The sequence below is a fragment of the Neovison vison genome, chromosome 3 (genome assembly GCF_020171115.1).
Source record: "Neovison vison isolate M4711 chromosome 3, ASM_NN_V1, whole genome shotgun sequence".
NCBI classification, from domain to species: Eukaryota; Metazoa; Chordata; class Mammalia; order Carnivora; family Mustelidae; genus Neogale; species Neogale vison.
The window spans coordinates 103,939,484-103,960,997 of NC_058093.1; the positions used below are offsets into that span (position 1 = coordinate 103,939,484).

At 46.6% G+C, this 21,514-nt stretch overlaps 1 protein-coding gene across 2 annotated transcripts in view; it reads right to left on the reverse strand.

Annotated features, from left to right (window-relative positions):
- Window positions 1-21,514, reverse strand: part of SCTR (secretin receptor) — a 70,704-nt gene that overhangs the window by 34,783 nt on the left and 14,407 nt on the right. For both annotated transcript variants that reach the window (XM_044242618.1, XM_044242617.1), the window contains exon 2: window positions 15,479-15,599. In XM_044242618.1, coding sequence (XP_044098553.1) covers window positions 15,479-15,599 — 121 coding nt within the window. The remainder of the gene's footprint in view (window positions 1-15,478; window positions 15,600-21,514) is intronic.

Below are 21,514 nucleotides of genomic sequence, written 5' to 3' on the forward strand. Positions count from 1 at the left end.
TGTTGAGGTCCTAGCCTTCCAGTCCTCTGCCTGCCAGCTGGGCTTTGGTGCTAGTGGGAGTCCGTCACCCTGTGCTCTCACACATGTAAGCTCATCTAACCCACCGCAATGCTCCACGGCAACTGGCCCTGTCCTTGTTTTATGAATGAAGCGATAACACAGAGAAGAGAAGGATTTTCTGGAGTCACACAGCGGGGAAATGCAGGGGCTGGAAAGTGGCTGTCCAGCTACCCTGCTCTGTGCCACCTCCCAGGCTTTAGCCACCTGCCCTATCTCTTAGGGCCACCAACCCCAGCTTCCAAGAGCCTTCCTCATGGAGCCAGGCTAGGAGAACTGGAGAGGAGCCAGGAGCTGGCGGGGATCCAGGGGGTGGGGTTGGGGCAGGAGGGCAAGAGGGAGGATGCAGAGAGATGGGCTGAAAGGGGGCCTGCCCCCAGAGGGATGGGGGGAGAGAGAGTAAGTGTGAGGTCAGGATGCGGGGCTCTGGAGGCAGGGCAGCCCCTGAGTGACAGACAAGACTGTGGCCCCGGGACTAGGTTGCTGGTATGGAATGGGAGAGAGCTTGCACACAGAGGCAGGGCTTGGACGGGGCTCCCCCAGGACAGTGGAAGCATCTTGGGACTGAGGACCAGGGTCTGTGTCCCTCAAGGAATGTGGGCGATGAGGAGCCCCTAGGATGTCGCTGCTCCTCTCACAGTGAGCCCTGAAAGAGGAGGGGCTGGACCTCTCTGCCTGAGCGCCCCACAGAGCACCCAGGCAGGGTCTGCCACCATCCAGGCAACTGGTCGTCCACATTCCAGCCGCTGGGGACGCTGCTCCCCAGACCTGAGCAGGGGCTGTCCGAGTTTGCAGGGTCCCTGCGACCCTGGCCTCCCCAGATGCTCCTGGGATGGCAACACCAGCCTACTGTGACCCACTGTGTCTGTCTACTTGACTTATTCTAGCCCCTTGAGCCTGGAGGATGAGGCTGTCCTTGCTCCTTCTGCAGAAGTTTCCATGTGACAGCAGGCTGCCTCATTTACAAGGAGCCACATGTCTTGTATGAGAAGCAGTTGGAAGGATTCAGGGGTCTCTTTCATCACTTTGGGAGCAATGAATTCAGGGTCAGCCCCACCAGGTCAGCCAGGGAATGGGGGTCCATGGCTCCTGCCCTTGAGGCTAGATAGCTCCCCGTCCAGGTGGCCAGAGAGATGGCAGGCTTCCTGACCTGGGTCATGTAAGGCTGGGCTCATAGGGACACTGCCTTGGTGTTGACAGAAGGTGGCAGAAGAGGGGCTGGTGGCAGGGGGGAGAAGGCTCTCCTCAAGGTGAGTGGGGTCCCCTGACAGCCGGTTCACTGCCACGCCTTCTGTATCAACCCTGCAGAGAGAAAAGGCTGGAGGCACATGGGACACTGTGGAGCCTGCAGGGGTGGGTAAGGTCACTGCCCCACGGCAGAGGTGATGGAAATGAGGAATCCAGGCTCCAAGAAGCCAAGGGACATAGGTGCAGGGGGACAGAGCTGATACCGGTGGCGCTGGTATTACACCCTCCGGGCTGACCCTTGGTTGCAGCAGACCTCGTGCTTCTGCCTCCATGTGACATTGTTCATGTCCTGAACACAGTGGCATGCTGTGATAGGGGTGATGTCCTCTCCCAGCTTCGATGCTGGGAACAGACCTAGTGCTCCCAGTGTGAGGAGCCCATCCCCGGTGGCGTGCTCTTCTAGCTGGTACGTGGTTGAATGCTTTTCATTTTAATAGTTACACTTTTTTTTTAAAAAAAGATTTTATTTATTTATTTGACACAGAGAGAGACGGCGAGAGAGGAAACACAAGCAGAGGGAGAGAGAGAGGGAGAAGCAGGCTTCCTGCTGAGCAAGGAGCTTGATGCAGAGCTTGATTCCAGGACCCTGGGATCATGACCTGAGCCAAAGACAGATGCTTAACCAACTGAGCCACCCAGGCGCCCTGACAGTTGCACATTTGTTAAAAAAAAAAAAGAGAGAATTTAAAATGTATTAAGCAGTTATAAGATGAGCATATCACATCTGTGATTTTATAGCTATTAATATTATATATTATAATTATATTATATTATATATTACATATATTATTATAAAAGGAGGCTAAGTTAAAAACTAGTCAGTTGAAGAAATTGGTTAAGCTCCTGACTCCTGATTTCAGCTCGGGTCATGATCTCAGGGTCTGGAGATCAAGCCCGATGTTGGGCTCTGCACTCAGCCCGGAATCAGTTTGAGATTCTCCCTCTCCCTCTGTCCCTACCCCCTGCTCATATTCTCTTTCTCTTTATTTGAAAAAAAGATTAATTTTAAAAAAGTGGGGAGAGAACTCTCGTACGCTGTTGGGGGGATGTAAACTGGTGCAGCCGCCATAGAAAATAGCACAGAGGCTCCTCCCAAAATACAAACAGAACTACAATGTGATCCAGCCATCCTGCTTCTAGGTATATACCCCAAGGAAATGAAATCAGGACCTCAAAGAGATCTCTGCACTCCCACGTCTACAGCAGCATCGTTTTCAGTCGCCAAGGTATGCAAACAGCCTATGTGTCCATCGAACAATGATGCGTAAGGAGGATCCCAGGGCAATATTACTCAGCCTTTAAGAAGGAAATCCTGCCCTTGTGACAACACGGATAAACGTGGAGGACACCGCTAAATGAGCCAAGCCAGACGCAAAAAGATAAATGCCGCGTGATCTCACTCCCATGTGGGTTGTGAAAGATTCAAGCTCATCAGAGCAGAAAGTAGAATGGTCACTGGGAGGCTGGGGTTGGGGGGAGACAGGAAGATGTTGGCCAGAGGGTACGCAGTTGCGGTTAGGAAGGATGAATGAGCCTAAGATGTAATGCACGACATGATGAAAAGCAAAGTCCATTGATTTAAAGAGAAAACATTCAGACAGGCAGTACAGGTGTTGTGCTGGGCTGGAGGGACCGTGGCCCGGGCAGCCGCCTGGTACTGCGTGGTTCCTAGCTGCTTGCAGGGACCTGCTTTGCACTAGGGTGTGTGAGTGGAGGGTGTGAGTGGAGGGCCTCAGCTCCCACTTCCCACCAGGCTCCTGCTCTGAGTAGGGGGAAGGCCAGCACAGGTGGGGCAGGGATGGGAGGAGGGGAGGGCGTCCTGGCACTAGCCCTTCTGGGGCTCCTCTGGGGGCTCAGAACTTGGGTTGCTGCGGGCTCCTGGTGGGTTTAGATCTTGAGCCCTGGAGCTCGCTGCCTGAATTGGGGGTGAGGAGGTGTCCAATGAGATAAGGGATGGAGGAGCTTTGTAAATGGGGCTCCTGTTCACTGAGCCAGTAGGGAGGGGTCACTGCCTCCAGAAAGGCAGGGCTAGAATGCCTACAGATGAGCTGCTGTGTGGGCAAGCAGGTCTCAGAGCAGCGTGAGGGGCAGCTCTCCACCATCGCTGATGGACACTGTCTGGCTGGAGGGTGGGGATGGAAGGCTGGGGATGTTCTGAGTGGAGAGACAAGACAATGTTGGCCCACAAATGCCATCTGGAGGAGTAGGTGGTGCCTGCCAAGTGCCTGTAACCACAGAGGACAGCACTGGAGCCTGAGCTGAAGCAGTGTCATGGTGGAGATAAACTCCCTTGAGCATGCCTCTTACCTCTATGGGCCTCAGTGTCCTCATCTATAAAATGGGCATAGTAACAGTCCCCCAGGATTTTGGTGTAGATTAAATGATTTGTGTGTGCAGGAGAATATTTTCTGATCTATTTATCTCCATTCTGCCCCCCCCCCCTTTATTTTGTCCTTCCTCCTCGGCCTGTTGGCTCACATTCTCAGAAGTGGGCAGAAAAACTTAGAATCTTCCTGGCTTGGGTTTCCAAAGGCTGTGGCGGGGCGGGGGTTGTGAGTTGGTGGGGGTGGGGTGGGGACAAGAATTCTGATGTAAACAAAATGCTTGGGAGAAAACATAAAAGGAGCAAGTCTTCCCTTGGACAGGGGAGATAAGGAGGGCATGCAATGAGCAGGACCTATAAGGTTCCAGAAAAAGACTTGAGTACCCTGCTGCCCGGCCAGCCCTGGATGATGGGGTAGCCCAGAGGAGAAATGGCTGTAGGGACCTGCCTGGACCAGCAGGACCACAGAGAGCCTCGCAGAGCCCATGCCTCCCAGAGGAGCCCAGAAGCCAAGCTCAAGACCACTTGGGCTCCCCCAGATACAGCGGTGCCATATGAATCTCTGATAGTCCAGACAAGTTGTGGGGAAGATCCAGAAAATACCAAGGCTTAGGTTATCCCCTGTCCTAGGAGAGTGGAATCAGAATGAAAGGTCCAGAAAACGGAGAAAGTTGTTTTTGCCCACTGGAGTTGATGGACAAAGATTGGTCTCCTTTATACTTGTGAAGCCCCTGGCACTGGGCCAGGCCCCAAGCAAAGGCTTAGTGACCTCTTCTCCCTCTGTCCCATAGTCCTGCTGTCCTGAATCACCCCCTGTGCCATAGAGAGGTGGCCCCAGAGACAGGTCTGGCGATGGGGAGAGGGCTGGAAGGCAGGTAAAGGTGATCCAAGAGGGCAGGACCAGGCCTGGGGCATCTCTCCATCCCCACCCAGTCCAGTGCCTGGCATACAGCCAGCCCTCTGCTAACTGCATGTCTGCCCTGTGTCCACCCAGAGGGGAGCATCTGTCCTTGATTTATTTATAAATGAGCTCAGATGACCTGACGATAACCTGGGACTATTCCTGGAGCTATGTGTCAGGCTGCAGTGCCATGGGGCCAGGACCAAGCCAGGCCCCCCAGGGCCCTTCTGGGGTGGGCAGGGAGTCCTCCATCCCTCCAAACTCCCTGCACACTTCCCGCTGCTCACTGTGCCGGCTAATGGAGGTCACCAGGGAACCCAAGTTCCCTCATGCCTTGCCCCTCTGGTCCTCCCCTAGCTTCTACTTCTGTGATAACCTTCTCCTCCTACCTAGAGCTGCTATATCCATCTCTCAAGTGCCTCCTGCCCCCCGTCCCTGCTCACCGCCATTCACCTGTCTCCTCCCCAAGACCCCTCAGTGGTTCAGGGACCCCTGCAGTTGCCTGTTCCCTGGCCTCATCCTGTCTCCCTTTGCCTTTCTCGGCTACCCTGGCCATCCAAGGGGCAACCTGGTGAGGTTTTCTGGGCTTTGCTTTGCTAATGAGCTGATCTATAGCATTAAGTCAAGAAAGGTATTGCCCTCCTGGTGGTGGCTGGACCACACATGGAAGTGGTCAGGATAGAATCAATGGGACTGAAGTCCCAGGTGGCAAAGACATTTCAAAGCCCAGCACAGGGAGGAAGAGCTGAACAGTCTGGGTGTAGGGGGGGTGTTCTTTTTAAACCACAAAACACAAGCCGTTTCAGGGGATAAAATGTGTTGGGAATAGTGAGTTCCCCACCACTAAAAGTATGCAAGCAGAGAGGGGAACAGGATTAGCAGACTGGGAAATAAATACTTGAGACATTGCATGGAGGCTGCGGGAGATAAGAAGAAGGACCCTTCGATTTCGAGGCTGAAGGCTGCTTTCCTTGAGGCGAGCTCTTGAGCACTATATGCTGAGCCCTTCCCTTCCCAGGCACTGGGCAACTGTACCCTGCCCCCATAGAATCCCCCTCATCCACCCCGATAACTCTTCTTCACCTGGCCTGAAGGTCGTCATTTCATGCCATATTTTACATTAATTAAAGATTAATTGACACTGGGATGCCTGGGTGGCTCAGTTGTTCAAGCGTCTGCCTTCAGCTCAGGTCATGATCCCAGGGTCTTGGGATCGAGCCCCGCATCGGGCTCCCTGCTCAGCAGGAAGCTTGCTTCTCCCTCTCCCCCTGCTTATGTTATCTCTCTCACTGTCAAATAGATAAATAAAATCTTTTTTTTTAAAAAGATTAATTGAATTAATCAATAGTCTTTTTTTTTCCCCTGATTTCTAATTCTTAAATCCCTTCTTGGGAGAGTGAGAATATCAGTCACTCACAACTCCGAGTTGCAAACTACAAAATTCTTAGGATTTAGAGTCAAAAGATGGGGGCTGAGAGTCCTGTTTCAGCTCTGGGAGACCCTGAGTCTCTCAGTGCCTCTATTTTCCTCATCTGTGAAATGGGTTTAATAATAATAATAAATCCAACTTACTATACAAGTTGGAAACTAAAAAAAAAAAAGCCTGAAAAGTTACACAAAACTAAGTTACTTGTTTCTGAAAAATGAGCCAAGATCTCTTGTGCCCAGGAAAGAAGCTGGGGGGTGGTGAGCTGTGGGCAAGGTGGGCGTGTCAGTCACTGGGGGTGGAGCCAGAGGGAATCCAGAAAAGGAGGAGCTGGAAATGTTTGCTAGAAAACATTGCATGACAGGGAGCCTGATGCAGGGCTCCATCCCAGGACCCTGTCCAATAAATAAAATCTTAAAAAAAAAATTAAAACAAATTTTAGAAAACATTGTGTGAAAAGCCAGCATGTCTGAAATACTGGTGCAGGCTACGATGTAAATGAACCTCATAAACCTGCCCAGTGGAAGAGGGCAGATACAGAAGGTCACCTACTGTAAGATTCCACTTAGAAATCCAGGGTCAGCGAACCCAGGAGACAGAAAGCAGAATCGTGGTTGCCAGGGCAGGAAAGGGGGGCAAGGAGGGGTGATTACTTATTGGGTATGGGGTTTTCTTTTGGGGTGATGAAAATGTTTTGGAACTGGAGGGGTGCTGGCTGCACAGGGCTGTGAATGTCTGGAATGACACTGAATTGTTCTCTCTACAAGGGTCAAGTTAGTATGTGAATTTCATCTCACTCACCCCTTCCCTTCCCCCTTTCCCTCCAGCCCTCCTGCCAAAAAAGTCAGCCTGTTCCCCGCTGTCCATGTTCTTCAGGACTGGGCAACCAGCTAGCAGAGTCAAGAAGAGAAAGGGCGTGGCATGTCACCACTTGGAATGCAAGGATACTACAGCCCAGAGACGTTAGTGTCTTGCTCAAAGTCACACAGCCCCTAAGAGACAGAGGAATGCACCTGTCTTTGTGATCGTGGAGCCCACACCTTTCCTGACACCAACTCTCTGGAACATTCTTCCCTACAGAGAGCCAAAGCCCTTCCACCAGGCAGCTCTGGGTAGGGGGAGGGGGGAGTATCAGCTTCTGTAAACAGAGCAATAAATAGCCCGGTAGAGCAGTCCACACAGCTATTAGGGTGACCCTGAAATGTTCCCACAAAATGCTGGGAAGGCCTTGGCCACCTAACCCGGAATAGCTGAAGAGTTAATTTTTTATTTGTGATAAGTGAGCTGGGCTGGGTGACAGGTCCGAGAGTGGCATTTCCTGTGACTCGTCTGGGGATCAAATATTAACCTCCTCCCCGGGGGAGGACAGGACAGCTTAACCATTAACCCCGGGCCCCTAGCCAAGAGTCCCACTGGCCCCTCCCACTTTAGACGCCAGAATAGATCCTTGTTAGGGCCGGAGGTGCTGCGGCCCGTAGGCCTGGGTGGTCCAGGGACCTGGGCAGGCGGCCTAACCCCAGCCCTCGGCCGGCCAGGTACTGATGTGGACAACCGCTCCAACAGCTTGCCCCCTTTGCAGTTTCTCTTCTCCCTCCATCTCGGAGGGAGCTGTCCCCCCACCTGGGCCACACTTCCATTCCAAACTCCGGGATGGATGCTCTGCTCTGTGTTTTCAAGTGCTCAACAGAGCACGCCTGAAGACTTTTCCAGCTGGCTGGGTACTCGGACATCTGCCTCTAGGGCTTTTAGATTAGGCTTTCAAAGCAACAGATGCCCTTTCCTAAATGGAAATTGTGGAAGGCCAAAGTGCCAGATCCAAAAGGCTGAGCCCTGTGTGGTGGCGGAAGGGGGAGAAGTAGGGAGGGTGTGGGAGGAGCCTGGCCTCTTTCTCACTCACCTGCCCAGGCCTTGCCAAACATTGTTAAATACTCCAAACTCAGCACAGCCCTCTTCCCATACTAACTCCCAAGCCCTCTCCGGAAGATGGGGTGGGCTCAGGGCCTTCCCCACGGCTTCCCATGGGGGTTAGAGGCAGAACCAGGGCAAGAGTCCCTCATGAGCTTTCTCAGACCTGGGTGCACAATCAGGACCACGTGGGAGCCTTAAGGAAAAGGGATGACCAGCCTCGACTCCAGATCAGTCAGCCCAGAACCTGGGCCTGGGCACATTCACAACCACCCCAAGCCCTGTGAAGGGGAGGTCGGCATCCATAAGGCGCCTGACTACCAGTTCATAGATAGAGGAGTCTCCCGGGGCATGGCTGAGCATGCAGACAGACAGAGGGCCCAAGCAGACCGTGGCAGAGGTCAGCTGCACCAGAGCTGTGGGCATTGAGGAAATCATTCCTAGAGGAGCCTAAAAAGCAGAATGCTTGGCAGAGTGAGGAAGAGGGAATGGTGTTGTAGCAGAGGGATCAGCATGTGCAAAGGCCTGGAGGCACAGAGAATCTGACATCTTCAGGAAACTGTAGACAGTGTGGTTGAGCCAAAGGGAAATGCTTGAGATAAAGGCATGGATGAGGGCCAAGCTAGGCGCTGGACTTCATCCTGGACTCACTGAAGAGCACGGGGACATTTCAAACACATCACATGCTCATTCTTCTAAAATAAGCATCCCTTACTTTTTAGTAAGAGCTGAAGTTTTCAGGGCTGAATGAAAGATCCATGGCCTGTTGCTGGAATTTCCGGCATTCCTTAGGGGACATGCAGGCAGAGGCCAGCTTCCAGCTCTGCAGCACCAAGGTCTGGTCTTGTGGTTACCTCATTCTCTCTGGTTCCAGACACCGTGTCCTGGGTAGCAGGAGGGCTCAGGGAAGCAGGAGGCTCAGGCTCAATGGCGCCCAGCAGTGAGCACCGCAAGACCACAATCTGCCTTCCTATGAGCAGCTTTAAAGCCAGCAGAGAGGAAGGAAATGCTTGACTGTGGGAGAAGGTTATCTGATCCCTGCCCCTAGTGCAACAGATGAGCGAATGAGTTAAAGCAGGTTGCAACATCCGACTGTTTGTCCCCACTGCCCAGCACTCCCTGATTTTCCTCCTGCCTTTGACTGCTCCTGACAATTGTGTAACCTGGACCCCCCTGTCACCTGTACAGAGGAGTTCCCCAGCCCTGAGCTCTCCTCTGAAGTCGCAGCTCTGCATGGCTGACATTCACCTCCTGATCTTTGTCTCTCCTCCCCCCAGAATACTGGGCCTTCCTTGGCCCCATCTTCCTGATACGCAGGTGGGACACTCAGGAGTCATCCTGGACACGCTCCCTCGCACCCTGCTGCCAAGGCTGTTCATCATCACGTCTTGCCTGGGTTACCATCCAGACCTGTCTTTCATGTGTCCACTTCTCTCCACCTCCACTTATTCCTCAGGAGCAGACCTTGCTCATATCTCCTTGGTCTTTATCTTTTCTGCACACCCCAACCTCACTTGCAAATTGTGAGCCCCTGAATCCCGTTGTCTGAAGGCTTTCTCTAGCCACTGGAGCCCACTTTCCCCCCAAGGACAGCAGGCTGGGAGGGCAGGGGAATCAATGCTCCCACCCTCAGAAGCAGGTTCTAACTGATGGGGAATTGGTGGGTAAATATCCCAGCTCCTCTGTCCCCCCCCATCCCCCAGGCGTGTGTCCTGAGCTGGTTCCTAATGTGTCCCCACGGCCTACAAGCAATAATGCAGCCCATCTGCCCCAGCGTGAATGGCCAGCTAGCACCATTCGACAGGCTTCTAATCACTTGCCCTGTTTGGAAGGCATTACACCCCTTCTTCATCCTGTTCTCCCCTATCCCTCCGTATCCAGTATCAAGTTGGCAAACGCTGCCAACTTGAGCCCCTTGGGAAAAGATGGAAAACCGTCTTCACTTGAGCAGTGGTTACCAAGCATCTGTTAAAGTTCTAGCTGTATTGCACATAGTGATTGCGCATAGTGAAAACAACACCGTGTTTAGGGGCCTCCTTCCCTTCTCTGCCTCAGCTCCCCACAGTCCTCCACTGGTGGTTCCTAATAGCTGCCGAATTAGCTGCTTGCATTTGAATCCTCCTCCCAGTTCCTGCTTCCAAGAGCCCAAATGACCATTATCTATTGCCCGGACCACTAGCTTTCCAGTGGGCATCTCAGAATGTCCCTCCATCTTTCTCCAACCCACCTTCCAGACTTCCCAGTACATCTCACCCTTTCTTCTGGTAACTTTTCTTCCTGCCAGAAACAGGTACTCTTCCCTCCCGCCTGGAGGTATGGCAGCCTTTTTATGACCATGAGGCAAACAGCACATGCTAAGCAGAAAGACAGATGGAATCTGGGATCTGGTGACACCCTGGAATTTTGCACAAGTTTTGAGTTTCTGTAACGTGGAAAAAAAAAAAAAACAACTCCTATTTGATGAAGCTAGCCTAGCAAGCTTCTGCTACATGTGGAAAAATACATCCCTCGGTGATTAAAGAGGAGTCTGTGGTCCTTTTTTCTCACCATTGTATCCTTTGTTCTCATCATTCCCACATCATAATAGTAAGTGCTATATTTCGTGAATGAACGCTTGTAATTTCACATCAACTTCATAAAAAACATTTGGAAATGGAGGCTCAGAGACATTAAGTAACTTGTTCAAGGTCACACAGTCTGTCTAATTTATGTACTTATTTTTATTTTATTTTGAGACAGAGAGAGCGAGCAGGGTGGGGGAGGGGAGGTACAGAGGGAGAAAAAGGGAGAATGTTAAACAGATCCTCTGCTGAGCATGGAGCCCTTACATAGCTCAATGAGAGACTTAATCTCACAGCCCTGAGATCATGACCTGAGCAAAAATCAACTCAAATGCTAAGTGATTGAGTCACCCAGGCGCTCCCAGTCTGCCTGGGCTCCTCTCCTCCTCTCCCCTCCTCTTCCTCTTTCTTTTTAAACATTGAGGTAAAATTCGCATAACAGAGATGGAGGCTGCCTTCCCTTTTAGCTCACAGCACATTCCGCAGTCATTGCCACCAGTAGTCAGGTGCTCTGTGAAGGTGACGTGGGAAAGGTGGAGAGAGGAGAAGGAGGCTGAGGCAGAGGAGGTGAAAGGAGGGAAAATGTATTGTGTAGCAGGCAGAGCTGCTGCGGCACAGCCTAGTTCTAGAGAGTGTCTGCTGGAAAGGGGAAGGAGTCCCCGACCCGGCCATGAGGCACCGTGAGAAGCTGGATGACCAGGACGCCTGGGTGGCTCAGTTGTTGAGCCTCTGCCTTTGGCTCAGGTCGTGATGCCAGGGTCCTGGGATCAAGCCCCACGTTGGGTTCCCGGCTCAGCAGGAAGTCTGCTTCTCCCTCTCCTATTCCCCCTGCTTGTGTTCCCTCTCCCAAATAAATGAATAAAAATTATTAAAAAAAAAAAAAAAAGGAAACTGGATAACCAACAGATCAAGAATTTCAAGAACAAAGGCCATGACGTGGAGGGAAGACTTTTGCAAAAAGGTGTGTATGGCCTGTACCCCAGTAAACTGCATAAACTAGATGAAATTGGTAAGTTCCTATAAACACACAACCTACTGAGACAAGCAGGAACGGCTAGAAAATCTGAGCAGACCTCTAGCCAGTAAAGAGATTGAGTCAGTAATAAAAAATTTCCATTTCCCAACAAAGAAAAGTCCAGATGGTTTTGCTGATGAATTCTGCCAAACATTTAGAGAAGAATAAACACCAATCCTCCTCAAACACTTCCAAAAAGGAGAAAAAAGAGAACTTCAAAATCATTCTAGGAGGCTCTCATTATCTTGTTACCAAAGTCAGACAAAGACACGATAAGAAAATTACAGACCAATATTCCTGATGAACAATAATGCAAAAATCTTAAACAAAATACCAGGAAATTGGAATTGAACAGCATAATCCATTAAAAGGACTATACACTATGACCGAATGAAATCTATTCCTGCAAGGCGAGGATGGCTCAACATATGAAAATCAGTCAGTGTAATACACAACATTCAGGAACAGAGAACAAAAACCATATGATCATTTCAACTGACGTAGAAAACGCAGGTGACAAGGTTCAGTATATTTCATCATAAAAACATCTAACAAACTAGGAATAGAAGGAAACCACCTCAACATAATAAAAGCCATATGTGAAAAGCCCACAGTGAATATTATACTCTTTGGTGAAAGACAGACATCTTACATCTTCATGTAAGATGAAGAACAAGGCAAGGATGGCTGCTACCACCATGTGTGTACAGAGTAGTCCTGGAAGTCCTACTCATAGCAATTAGACAAAAAAGGAAATAAAAGGCATCCAAATTGGAAAGGAAGACGTAAAATGATCTCTGTTCACAGACAACATACTTTTCTATGTAGAAAATCCTAAATATTAAAAAAAAAAACCTGTTGAGCTAATAAATGGTCTCAACAAAGTTGCAGGATAGATACAAAGTCAATACACAAAAATTAGTTGTATTTCTGTACACTAATGAGGAACAACCGGAAAAGGAAATTAACAAATGAATCAAGGAGTGCCTGGGTAGCTTGGTGGTTGTCATCTGCCTTCAGCTTGGGTCATGATCTTGGGGTTTGGGTATCAAGCCCCATGTCGGGCTCTCTTCTCCCTCTCCCTCTACCACTCCCCCTGCTTGTGTGCTCCCTCTCGCTCTCCAATAAATAAGTTAAATTTTAAAAAAAGAAAAGAGAAATGAATAAAAACAAAACACTCAGGAATAGACCCAACCAATGAAGTTAAAGACTTGCAAGCTAAAAATGAAAAAATGTTGCTAAAAGAAATTAAAGACACAAATAAAAGGAAAGATGTGTTGTGTTCATGCATCAGATGACTTAATATTGTTAAGATGTTGATACTATGCAGAGCAACCCATATATTCAATGCAAACCTTATCAAAATCCCAATAGCATTATTTGCAGAAATGGAAAAATCCTTCCTAAAATTCATATGGAATCTCAAGAAACCTAAAAATAGCCAAATCAATCTTGAAAGAACTAAGTAGGAACTCTCATGCTTCCTGATTTCAAACTTACTACAAAATTACAGTAACCAAAACAAACAGTGTGGCGCTGGCAGAAAGGCATATAGACCAATGGAATAGAATAGAGAACTCAGAAATAAACCCTCATATATATGGTTAAATGATTTTTGACAACAGTGTCAAAATCATTCAACGGAAAAAAGGTTTTCAACCTGTGGTATTGAAAAAACTGGATATCCACATATGAAAGAATGAAGATGGACACCATAAACAAAAAGGAACTCAAAATGGACCAAGGACCTAAATTTAAGAGCTAAAATTATAAAAATCTTCAGATAAAATATATGGGAAGAGCTTTGTGAGATTCAATTTAGCAATGATTTATTGGATATGACATCAAAAGCACAGAAAACAAAAGTAAAAAATAGATGAATTGCACTTTATCAAACTCAAAAACTTCTGTTCATCAAAGGAAACAATTAACAGAATGAAAAGGCAACCTATATAAGAGGAGGGATTATTTATAAATCATAGAGGTGAAAAGGGGGTAAGACCCAGAATATACCAAGAACTCCTAAATTCAACAGCAAAAATCGTAAACAATCCTATTTTTAAATGGGCAAACGACTTCAATAGACATTTCTCCAAAGAAGACATACAAATGACCAAGTATATGAAAAGATGCTCAATGTCACTCATTATCAGTGAAATGCGATCAAAACCACAATGAGTTATTACCTAACAGTCATTTGGATGGCTACTATAAAAAACAAACAAACAGGGGCGCCTGGGTGGCTCAGTGAGTTAAGCCGCTGCCTTCGGCTCAGGTCATGATCTCAGGGTCCTGGGATCGAGTCCCACATTGGGCTCTTTGCTCAGCAGGGAGCCTGCTTCCCTTCCTCTCTCTCTCTGCCTGCCTCTCTGCCTACTTGTGATCTCTCTCTCTCTCTGTCAAATAAATAAATAAATAAATCTTAAAAACAAACAAACAAACAAATAGCAACTGTTGGTGAAGATGTGGAGAAACTGGAACTCATGTGCACTGCTGGTGAGAATGTGAAATAGGAAAATCACTAAGGAAAAAAACAGTATGCCAGACCCTGAAAAAATTAAAAATTAAGAAAAGAATTACCATATAATCCTGCAAATGCCCAGGGTTTGGGGAGAGAGAGGGATGAATAGGTAGCACACAGAGGATTTCTAGGGCACAGAAACTACTCTGTCCAATACTATAATGGTGGACACACGTCATTATACATTTGTCAAAACCTACAGACTGCACACCAAGAGCGAATCCTAATGTAAACCATGACTTTGGGTGGTAATGTTGATCAATGTAAGTTCATCAATTGTAACTAGTATCACTCTGTTAGAGGATGTTCGTGGGGGAAGTCGTGTTTAGGTAGGGAGGAGAGAGTATATGGGAACTCTACACTTTCTGCTCCATTTTGTAGCAAACTGTTCTAAAAAATAAAGTCTATTTAAAAATTCAAATAACATACAATTAGCCATTATCCATTCTAAAGTGTACGATTCAGTGGAATTTGGTACGGAGTATCATGCAACCATCACCTCTATCTGAATCTAAGATATTTTCACCACACTAAAAGGGAACAGCTAAGAATTACTCCCCATTCCCTCTCCCCTTAGCCCTGGAGGCTAACCATCTAATTTCTGTCTGTATGGATTTGCCTGTTTTAGATATCTCATATAAATGGAATCATACCATTCATGGCCTTTTGTAACTAGCTTTCATCACTTAACATGCTTTCAAGATTCATACATGTAGCATGTATCGTACTTCATTTATTTTTAAGACTGAGTAATGTTCCACTGTGTGTATAGACTACATTTCCTTACCCATTCATCAGCTGATGGACACTTGGGTTGTTTCTGCCTCTTGGCCATTGAGACTAGTGGCACTGTGAATACGTGTGTGCAAGTCTGTGTTTGAATACCTGTAATGGATTCTTTTCTTACTGTTACCTGCCTCCTTATCCTTAGATGGGGGGGAAGTTAAAAAGCAGCAAAGAAATAAAATTAACATTTGAATATCAAATTAATGTTATTTTTAAATGATTAATAATAATGTTTAAATGAATAATATTTAAGAACTAAACAGTACTTAACACACTTTATCATTTTGTCATTATAATCCCAAAGTAGATATTATCACCTCCATTATGTAAATCAAGAACCCGAGTCTCAGCAGGTTAAATAACTTGTCTGTGGTTACACAGCCAGTGAGTGGAAGCCAACATTGGACCCCAGGTTTTTCTGACCCCTCGCTGACTCTGTGACTACCTCACTCATCAAACTGGCAGAGGAGACGAGAGAATGGATAAGAGGTACACTACCTTAAAAACACAGAGTACATCCAAGAGCCCCGAGGAACAGTGAGTGGTGATGACCTGGCTTTTTGGGTATGTGTCAACTGCTCACTGGGATCATTCCAGGCCCTCTCCAACCCATCAGGTGATTATCTGAATGAATACAGCTAGTCTAGCTCCCTCCATCCCCAACCTGCCCAGTCTCCCTTACCCTAGTGGGATTAGTGGGACTAGTCCAAGCATGGACTAATGTGGGTCACATACCTGGGGCTGGCTGCTCTGTGCCCGAGTCTCCTGGATTCTCTTCAGAGAGTTCCTGTAGGCACTGGTCCTGTTCCTCTTGCAGCACCCGCATCACATCACACAATCCAGGGAGGGCACCCACCTGCAAGTCCAAAACCCAGATTGCTCATCACGGCCCCTAACTAATGTGTACCACAAAAAGACTTTCTGTGCATGAGAATGGGGCCAAACAGTGGGGATTCAAAATAAGGAAAGCAAAATCAATGCCAGGAAGGAGCTCCTCACAGTGAGGTGGAGGTAGCCACTCCTCAAAGAGAATTCACATCAGGGCTGGGACAGCCAGGACACTTGAACACAATGTAGCTTGTCCACTGAAAATCTTGCTCTTAGGTTTCCCAAGAGTCCTGAGCCCAGTGAGTTACTTGCTTTCTGGGCACCTTACCATTATTAGTCTGTGAGACTTCATTTGTTCCCAAAGCATTTATTTCTCAGGTTTGGCAAGTTTGGTTTTGGTTTGAAGGTCTTTGAAATCTATGCTTGACTATCTCCCAGTTCCCTAGAAGAGCGTCTATGGCCACCCCAGGCAAACTGCGATGGACAGAAGAGTTGGACAGGAAGCGTTAGCACACAGTCCTGGCTTCCTAGCTCTTCCTAGAGTAGATTTCCAGAGCATGGCTCGCTTCTTTTATTCATGCCTGACACTTGATAAATATGTGAGTGATTGGGTAAATGAATGAATGAATGAACAAAAGAACAACTGAAAAGATCAATGAATTAGACGTCTACTTTACTTTCTACAGAGTATGGAATTTTAATATTAGAGTCTTTTCATACACATTATTACCTTATTTAATCCTCAAAATAACTCTGTAAAGAGACCCAGGAAAGGCAACTGAAACCCATTGTGGTTAGGGCATGTGACCAAAGGCTGACACCTAAGGTTCCTGATTTCAGAGACCAGCCTTTCAAGAGGTCAAGGGACAGCTTTTATATGCTCCTGTTGACCTTGCACCAATGCTTTGCAGGTGGAAATGTCAACATAATGGAGCAGGGAGAGAAGTCCCTGGGGACAAGGCCATGCTCCAAAATGGCGCAAATCAACAAAAGATCCGGCCAGAGAAGGGCAGCTAAGGTAGCACCCTAATCATTGGAATCCAATGATTCCAAAGACAAACATAATTATCTGATTATCTCTTATTTTGGGTCTTCCACACTCTTCACTAATGCATTCAGAAAGTATCTATCTGCAGGGTGCCTGGGTGGCTCAGTAGGTTAAGCAGCTAACTTTTAAATTTTGACTCAGTTCATGATCTCAGGGTCATGAGATGGAACCCTGTGTCAGACTCCGTGCTGAGCTTGGAATCTGCATGAGATTCTCACCCCCTCTGCCCTACCCCCTACCCCCTCTTGGCACTCTCTCTCGGGGGTGGGGGGAGAAAGTATCTATCAGCTGTCAGCAAATGCTCTTCTCCAGCTACTCCCTGATACCAAGTGACTGGGTCTGTGATGCCCATGAAACACACACATCACATACCCTGGCCCAGAGCCTGTGATCATTTGCAACAAAGTTACCACAGGAACACCTGTGCCCACCCAGCATTAAAACCATACTGTGCTCATTCCCTCCCCAGTCATCTCCCCTACATTTCCATCTTACCTGACAACATAGCAAATGACTTCATCACATTGTTTTGATGACTCTTATATTTAGACTCTTAACATTGAAACAAGTGGCTTCCCTAAGAAAAAGTCATTGTTAGGAGAACCAGCAGGCAGCCCCATGTACTCGTGCTCTTGTCCTCTTGTGGGGCTCTGCCCAGTCCCTGCTGAAGCTCATCATCACCAGCAGCCTCTGGCTTTTCGGCAGAGGCAATAAAAGAGTTTCAGTGGAAAAATCCACCTACAGGTTGGCAGGCTGCCTTTAGTTCACCAAGGATCTCAAGTAGGCACACATTCTGTTCAGTGCCACTTTTTTTTTTTAAATATTTTATTTATTTATTTGACAGACAGAGATCACAAGTAGGCAGAGAGGCAGGCAGAGAGAGGAGGAGGAAGCAGGCTCCCCGCTGAGCGGAGAGCCCGATGTGGGGCTCGATCCCACATGACCTGAGCTGAAAGCAGAGGCTTTAACCCACTGAGCCACCCAGACGCCCCTGTTCAGTGCCACTTTAAAACTAATATTACCCTTAAAAATGTGAGCAACTGCTGGAGGTAGTGTGAGCAGGTACAATCTTTTAAATGTCATCATATATTAAGTGTCACAAAAATGTTCATATCCTTTGGCCAACTGACTTTACTTCTAGGAATCCATCCCTTGTGGGAAAAGCTTTATATAGAAAGATTCTCTTGCAGCTTTACATTTAGTAGAAACAAAGAGATAAACTTCAGCTTTCAGGAAGATGTAGTACATGTACCTTTTCCCTATTACTCCCGTTAAGTACAACAAGAAATCCTGGACATCATATACAAAACAAGCATAAAAAGATTCTGGAAGGTGGAAAGAAGGCAAAGTGGCTAAAGACCTCGTGACTCAAGGAAGTGGTGGGTTCCCTGAAGTTTCTTTTCTCTTTGTATAACCCATTGTTAAAGCTGAGTAAGTTAGCAATAAGAAAATGCAGCCAGAGGCAGACCAAAAAAACCCCCAGTAAAAGCCTGCTCTCTCAAGCCAAGGACCAGGAAAGAGGGAAGGTAGCAAGACTGAAAACATATAGACAACAACTGCCCTACAACAGCCAAACACCACAGAAAAAACTGTGGTCAGCTGGGGAGCCAGGACTTCTGCCTTCCCTGGCCTTCCCTGGGCTGTGACATTGGTGCCCAACCTCCCTGCCAAGGTGGTGGCAGAGATGGCCAAGTGGGGAGCTGAAAATTCATCCCGGCTGTGTGCTAATAAAGGTCCCTCAGCCTATGATGTTAGTAGAGACTGGACTTCCACCCTAATCCAGAAGTAATGAGGTGCTCCTCCATCTTCCCAGTGGGGTGCTGTCTCAGGTGCTGAATGAAAAGAATGGTCATCCCAGAATCCTATACTCAGTAAAAGATATCTTCAGAAATGAAAGGGAAATCGAGACATTCTTTTTTTTTTTAATTTAAAAGATTTTATTTGTTGGACAGAGATAAACATAGCAAAAGAGGGAACAAAAGCAGGAGGAATGGGAGAGGGAGAAGCAGGCTTCCCACTGAGCAGGGAGCCCGAAGCAGGGCTCGATCCCAGGACTCCGAGATCATGACGTGAGCAGAAAGTAGTCGCTTAAGGACTGAGCCTTCCAGGGTCCCAAATCAAGACATTCTTAAAGGATAAGAAAAACTAAAATAATTCATTGCAGCACCCTACCCTAAAAGAATGGCTAAAAGAAGTTTCTCTAAACACAGAGGGGGGCCTAGTGGGCACTCACAATTTTCACCACCAGCAGTGGTGATGAGACCCCATCCACTGCTGTGTTATAAGATCATGTGGGAAGCTGATACTCCCAACCCTCACTCAGCAGTAAGGGAAGATCCTCTCTTCCTTGCCAGTGTCCAGTAAGGCAGAGTGGGGAAGCTGGAAGTCTACCTGTCAGAAATGGGGTAGCACCCACTCCCTTCCCCCATCGGGAGAAGCCAACTAAGACAGGTTTAAATAAGATGCAATCTAACAGCAATACAAAATGTCCTGTTTTCAGTCAAAGATCACTCATCATATTAAGAACCAGGAAAATGTCAAGCTGAATGAGAAGAGGTGATCCACTGATGCCGACACTGAAGTGATAGGGATCTGAAACAATTTGAAAAAGACTGTAAAGCAGCCAACATAAAAATGCTTCAGTGAGCCACCAGAAGTATACTTGAAACAAGTGTAGAGATATAAACCTCAGCCAAAAGAGAAAGTCTCAGCAAAGAAGTAGAAGATATCAAAAAATCAAATGTAAATATTACAGCTGAAAAAGACAATAACTGAGGTAAAAAGCTCAGTAGAAGGGCTCAGCAGAATGGTGGTGGCATGGGGGGACATACAGAGGAAAGAGTCACTGAGCTAGAAGACAGGACAGTACAGATCTCTCAATCTGAACAACACAGAGAATAAACCAAAAATAAAAATGAACAAACTTTGAGGCACCTGGCTGGCTCAGTCGGCAGAGCATGTGACTTTTGATCTTAGGGTTGTGAGTTCAAGCCCCATGTTGGAGCTTCAGTAAAAAGTAAAATAAAAAAAAATTGAATAATCCAGAAAGAAAGAAAGAAAGAAAGGCAGACAGACAGACAAGACTTTCAGGGTTATCCAGGACAGCAGAAGCACAATCCCATAAAAGGAAAAATGTATAAATTGGACTTCATTAAAAATTAAAAACACTTCTGCTTCATGAAAAACCATATTAAGAGGATGAAAGGATGAGTTACAGACTGGGAGAAAATATTTGCAGTCACATATTCAAGAAAGGACAGGTATCTAGAATTTATAAAAACATTCAAAACTCAACAGTAAACAAACAAAAAATCTAGTTAGACATAGGTAAAAGACATGAAGAGACATTTCACAGACAACATACAAATGGTAATTAAGCACACATGAAATGGTTTTCAAAATTATTAGCTATTAAGTGAACGCAAGTTGAAACCACAATGTGTTATCACTATACGTCTATCATAATAGCTTAAATTTAAAAAATAGTAACAACAGATGTTGGCGAGGTTGTAGAGAAATTAGATCATGCATACATTGCTGATGGGAATGTAAAATGATATAGTCACTCTGCAAAACAGGTTGGAAGTATTTTTATAAAAGCTAAACATGCAACCTTTATATTACCAAGCCATTGCACTCCTAGGCCTTTACCCCAGGGAAATAAAAACTTATATTCATGCAAAAATCTGTACATGAATATTTATTTATAGCAGCTTTATTCATAACAGCCCCAGATTGAAACAGTCCAGATGTCTTCCAGTGTGAATAATTGAACAAATGATGGGGAAACCATAGTATGAAACCACTCAGCAATAAAAAGGAACAAACTATTGATACAGAGGCCAACCTAGGTGAATCTCCAAAGAAGTACACGGAATGAAAAAAGCCAATCCTGGGGCACCTGGGGGGCTCAGTGGGTTGGGCCTCTTCCTTCAGTTTAGGTCATGGTCTTGGGGTCCTGGGATTGAACCCTGCATCAAGCTCTCTGCTTAGCAGGGAGCCTGCTTCCCCCTCTCTCTCTGCCTGCTTCTGTGCCTACTTGTGATCTCTGTCAGATAAATAAATAAAATCTTTTTTAAAAAAAGGAAAAAAAAGCCAGTCCCAAAAGGTTACCTATCATACTGTATGATTCTGTCTATATAACTCTTGAAATGATGAAGTCATATAAGCAGCAGATTAGTGGTTATCAAAATTAAGGAATGGGTAGGAGTGGGAGGGAAGTGGCTGTGACTGTAACAGGGCACCATGAAAGATCCCTGGGGTCATAGAAATGTTCTGTACCTTGACTATATCAGTTTCCATGTTGGGGTTGTAATAACGTACTACCTATAGTTTTGTAAGGTTTTATCACTGGGAGAAATTGACAAAAGTCTATGGGGAGGGAGTCATTCTTATTACTTCTTATGGTCTATGAGTATCTCAAAATTAAAAGTACTAAATACCCAAGGGAACACTCAACTAACATTCAACATGATATGTAATACTATTATCTTTTTTAAAAGATTTTATTTATTTGGGAGAGAGAGAGAGCAAGAGAGAGAGAGCACAAGCCAGGGAGAGAGGCAGAGGGAGATGCAGACTCCCCGCTGAGCAGAGAGCCCAATGCAGGGCTCAATCCCAGGACCCTGACATCATGACTTGAGCTGAAGGCAGATGCTTAGCCAACTGAGCCACTCAGGCACCCCTATAATACTATAATCTTGAAATTACATTCAATGTGATAGTTTCAGCCATGATAATTCAGAAAACTATTCAGCAGTATAGACTATTGATGTTGACCCCAAGATATTAAATGAGCATGACACAAAGTTGTATACATAGTATGATTGTAAGGATGTACAATGTACCATATTTTCAGAGGAAACCTTGAAGAGAATACATGAAAGTATTATGAA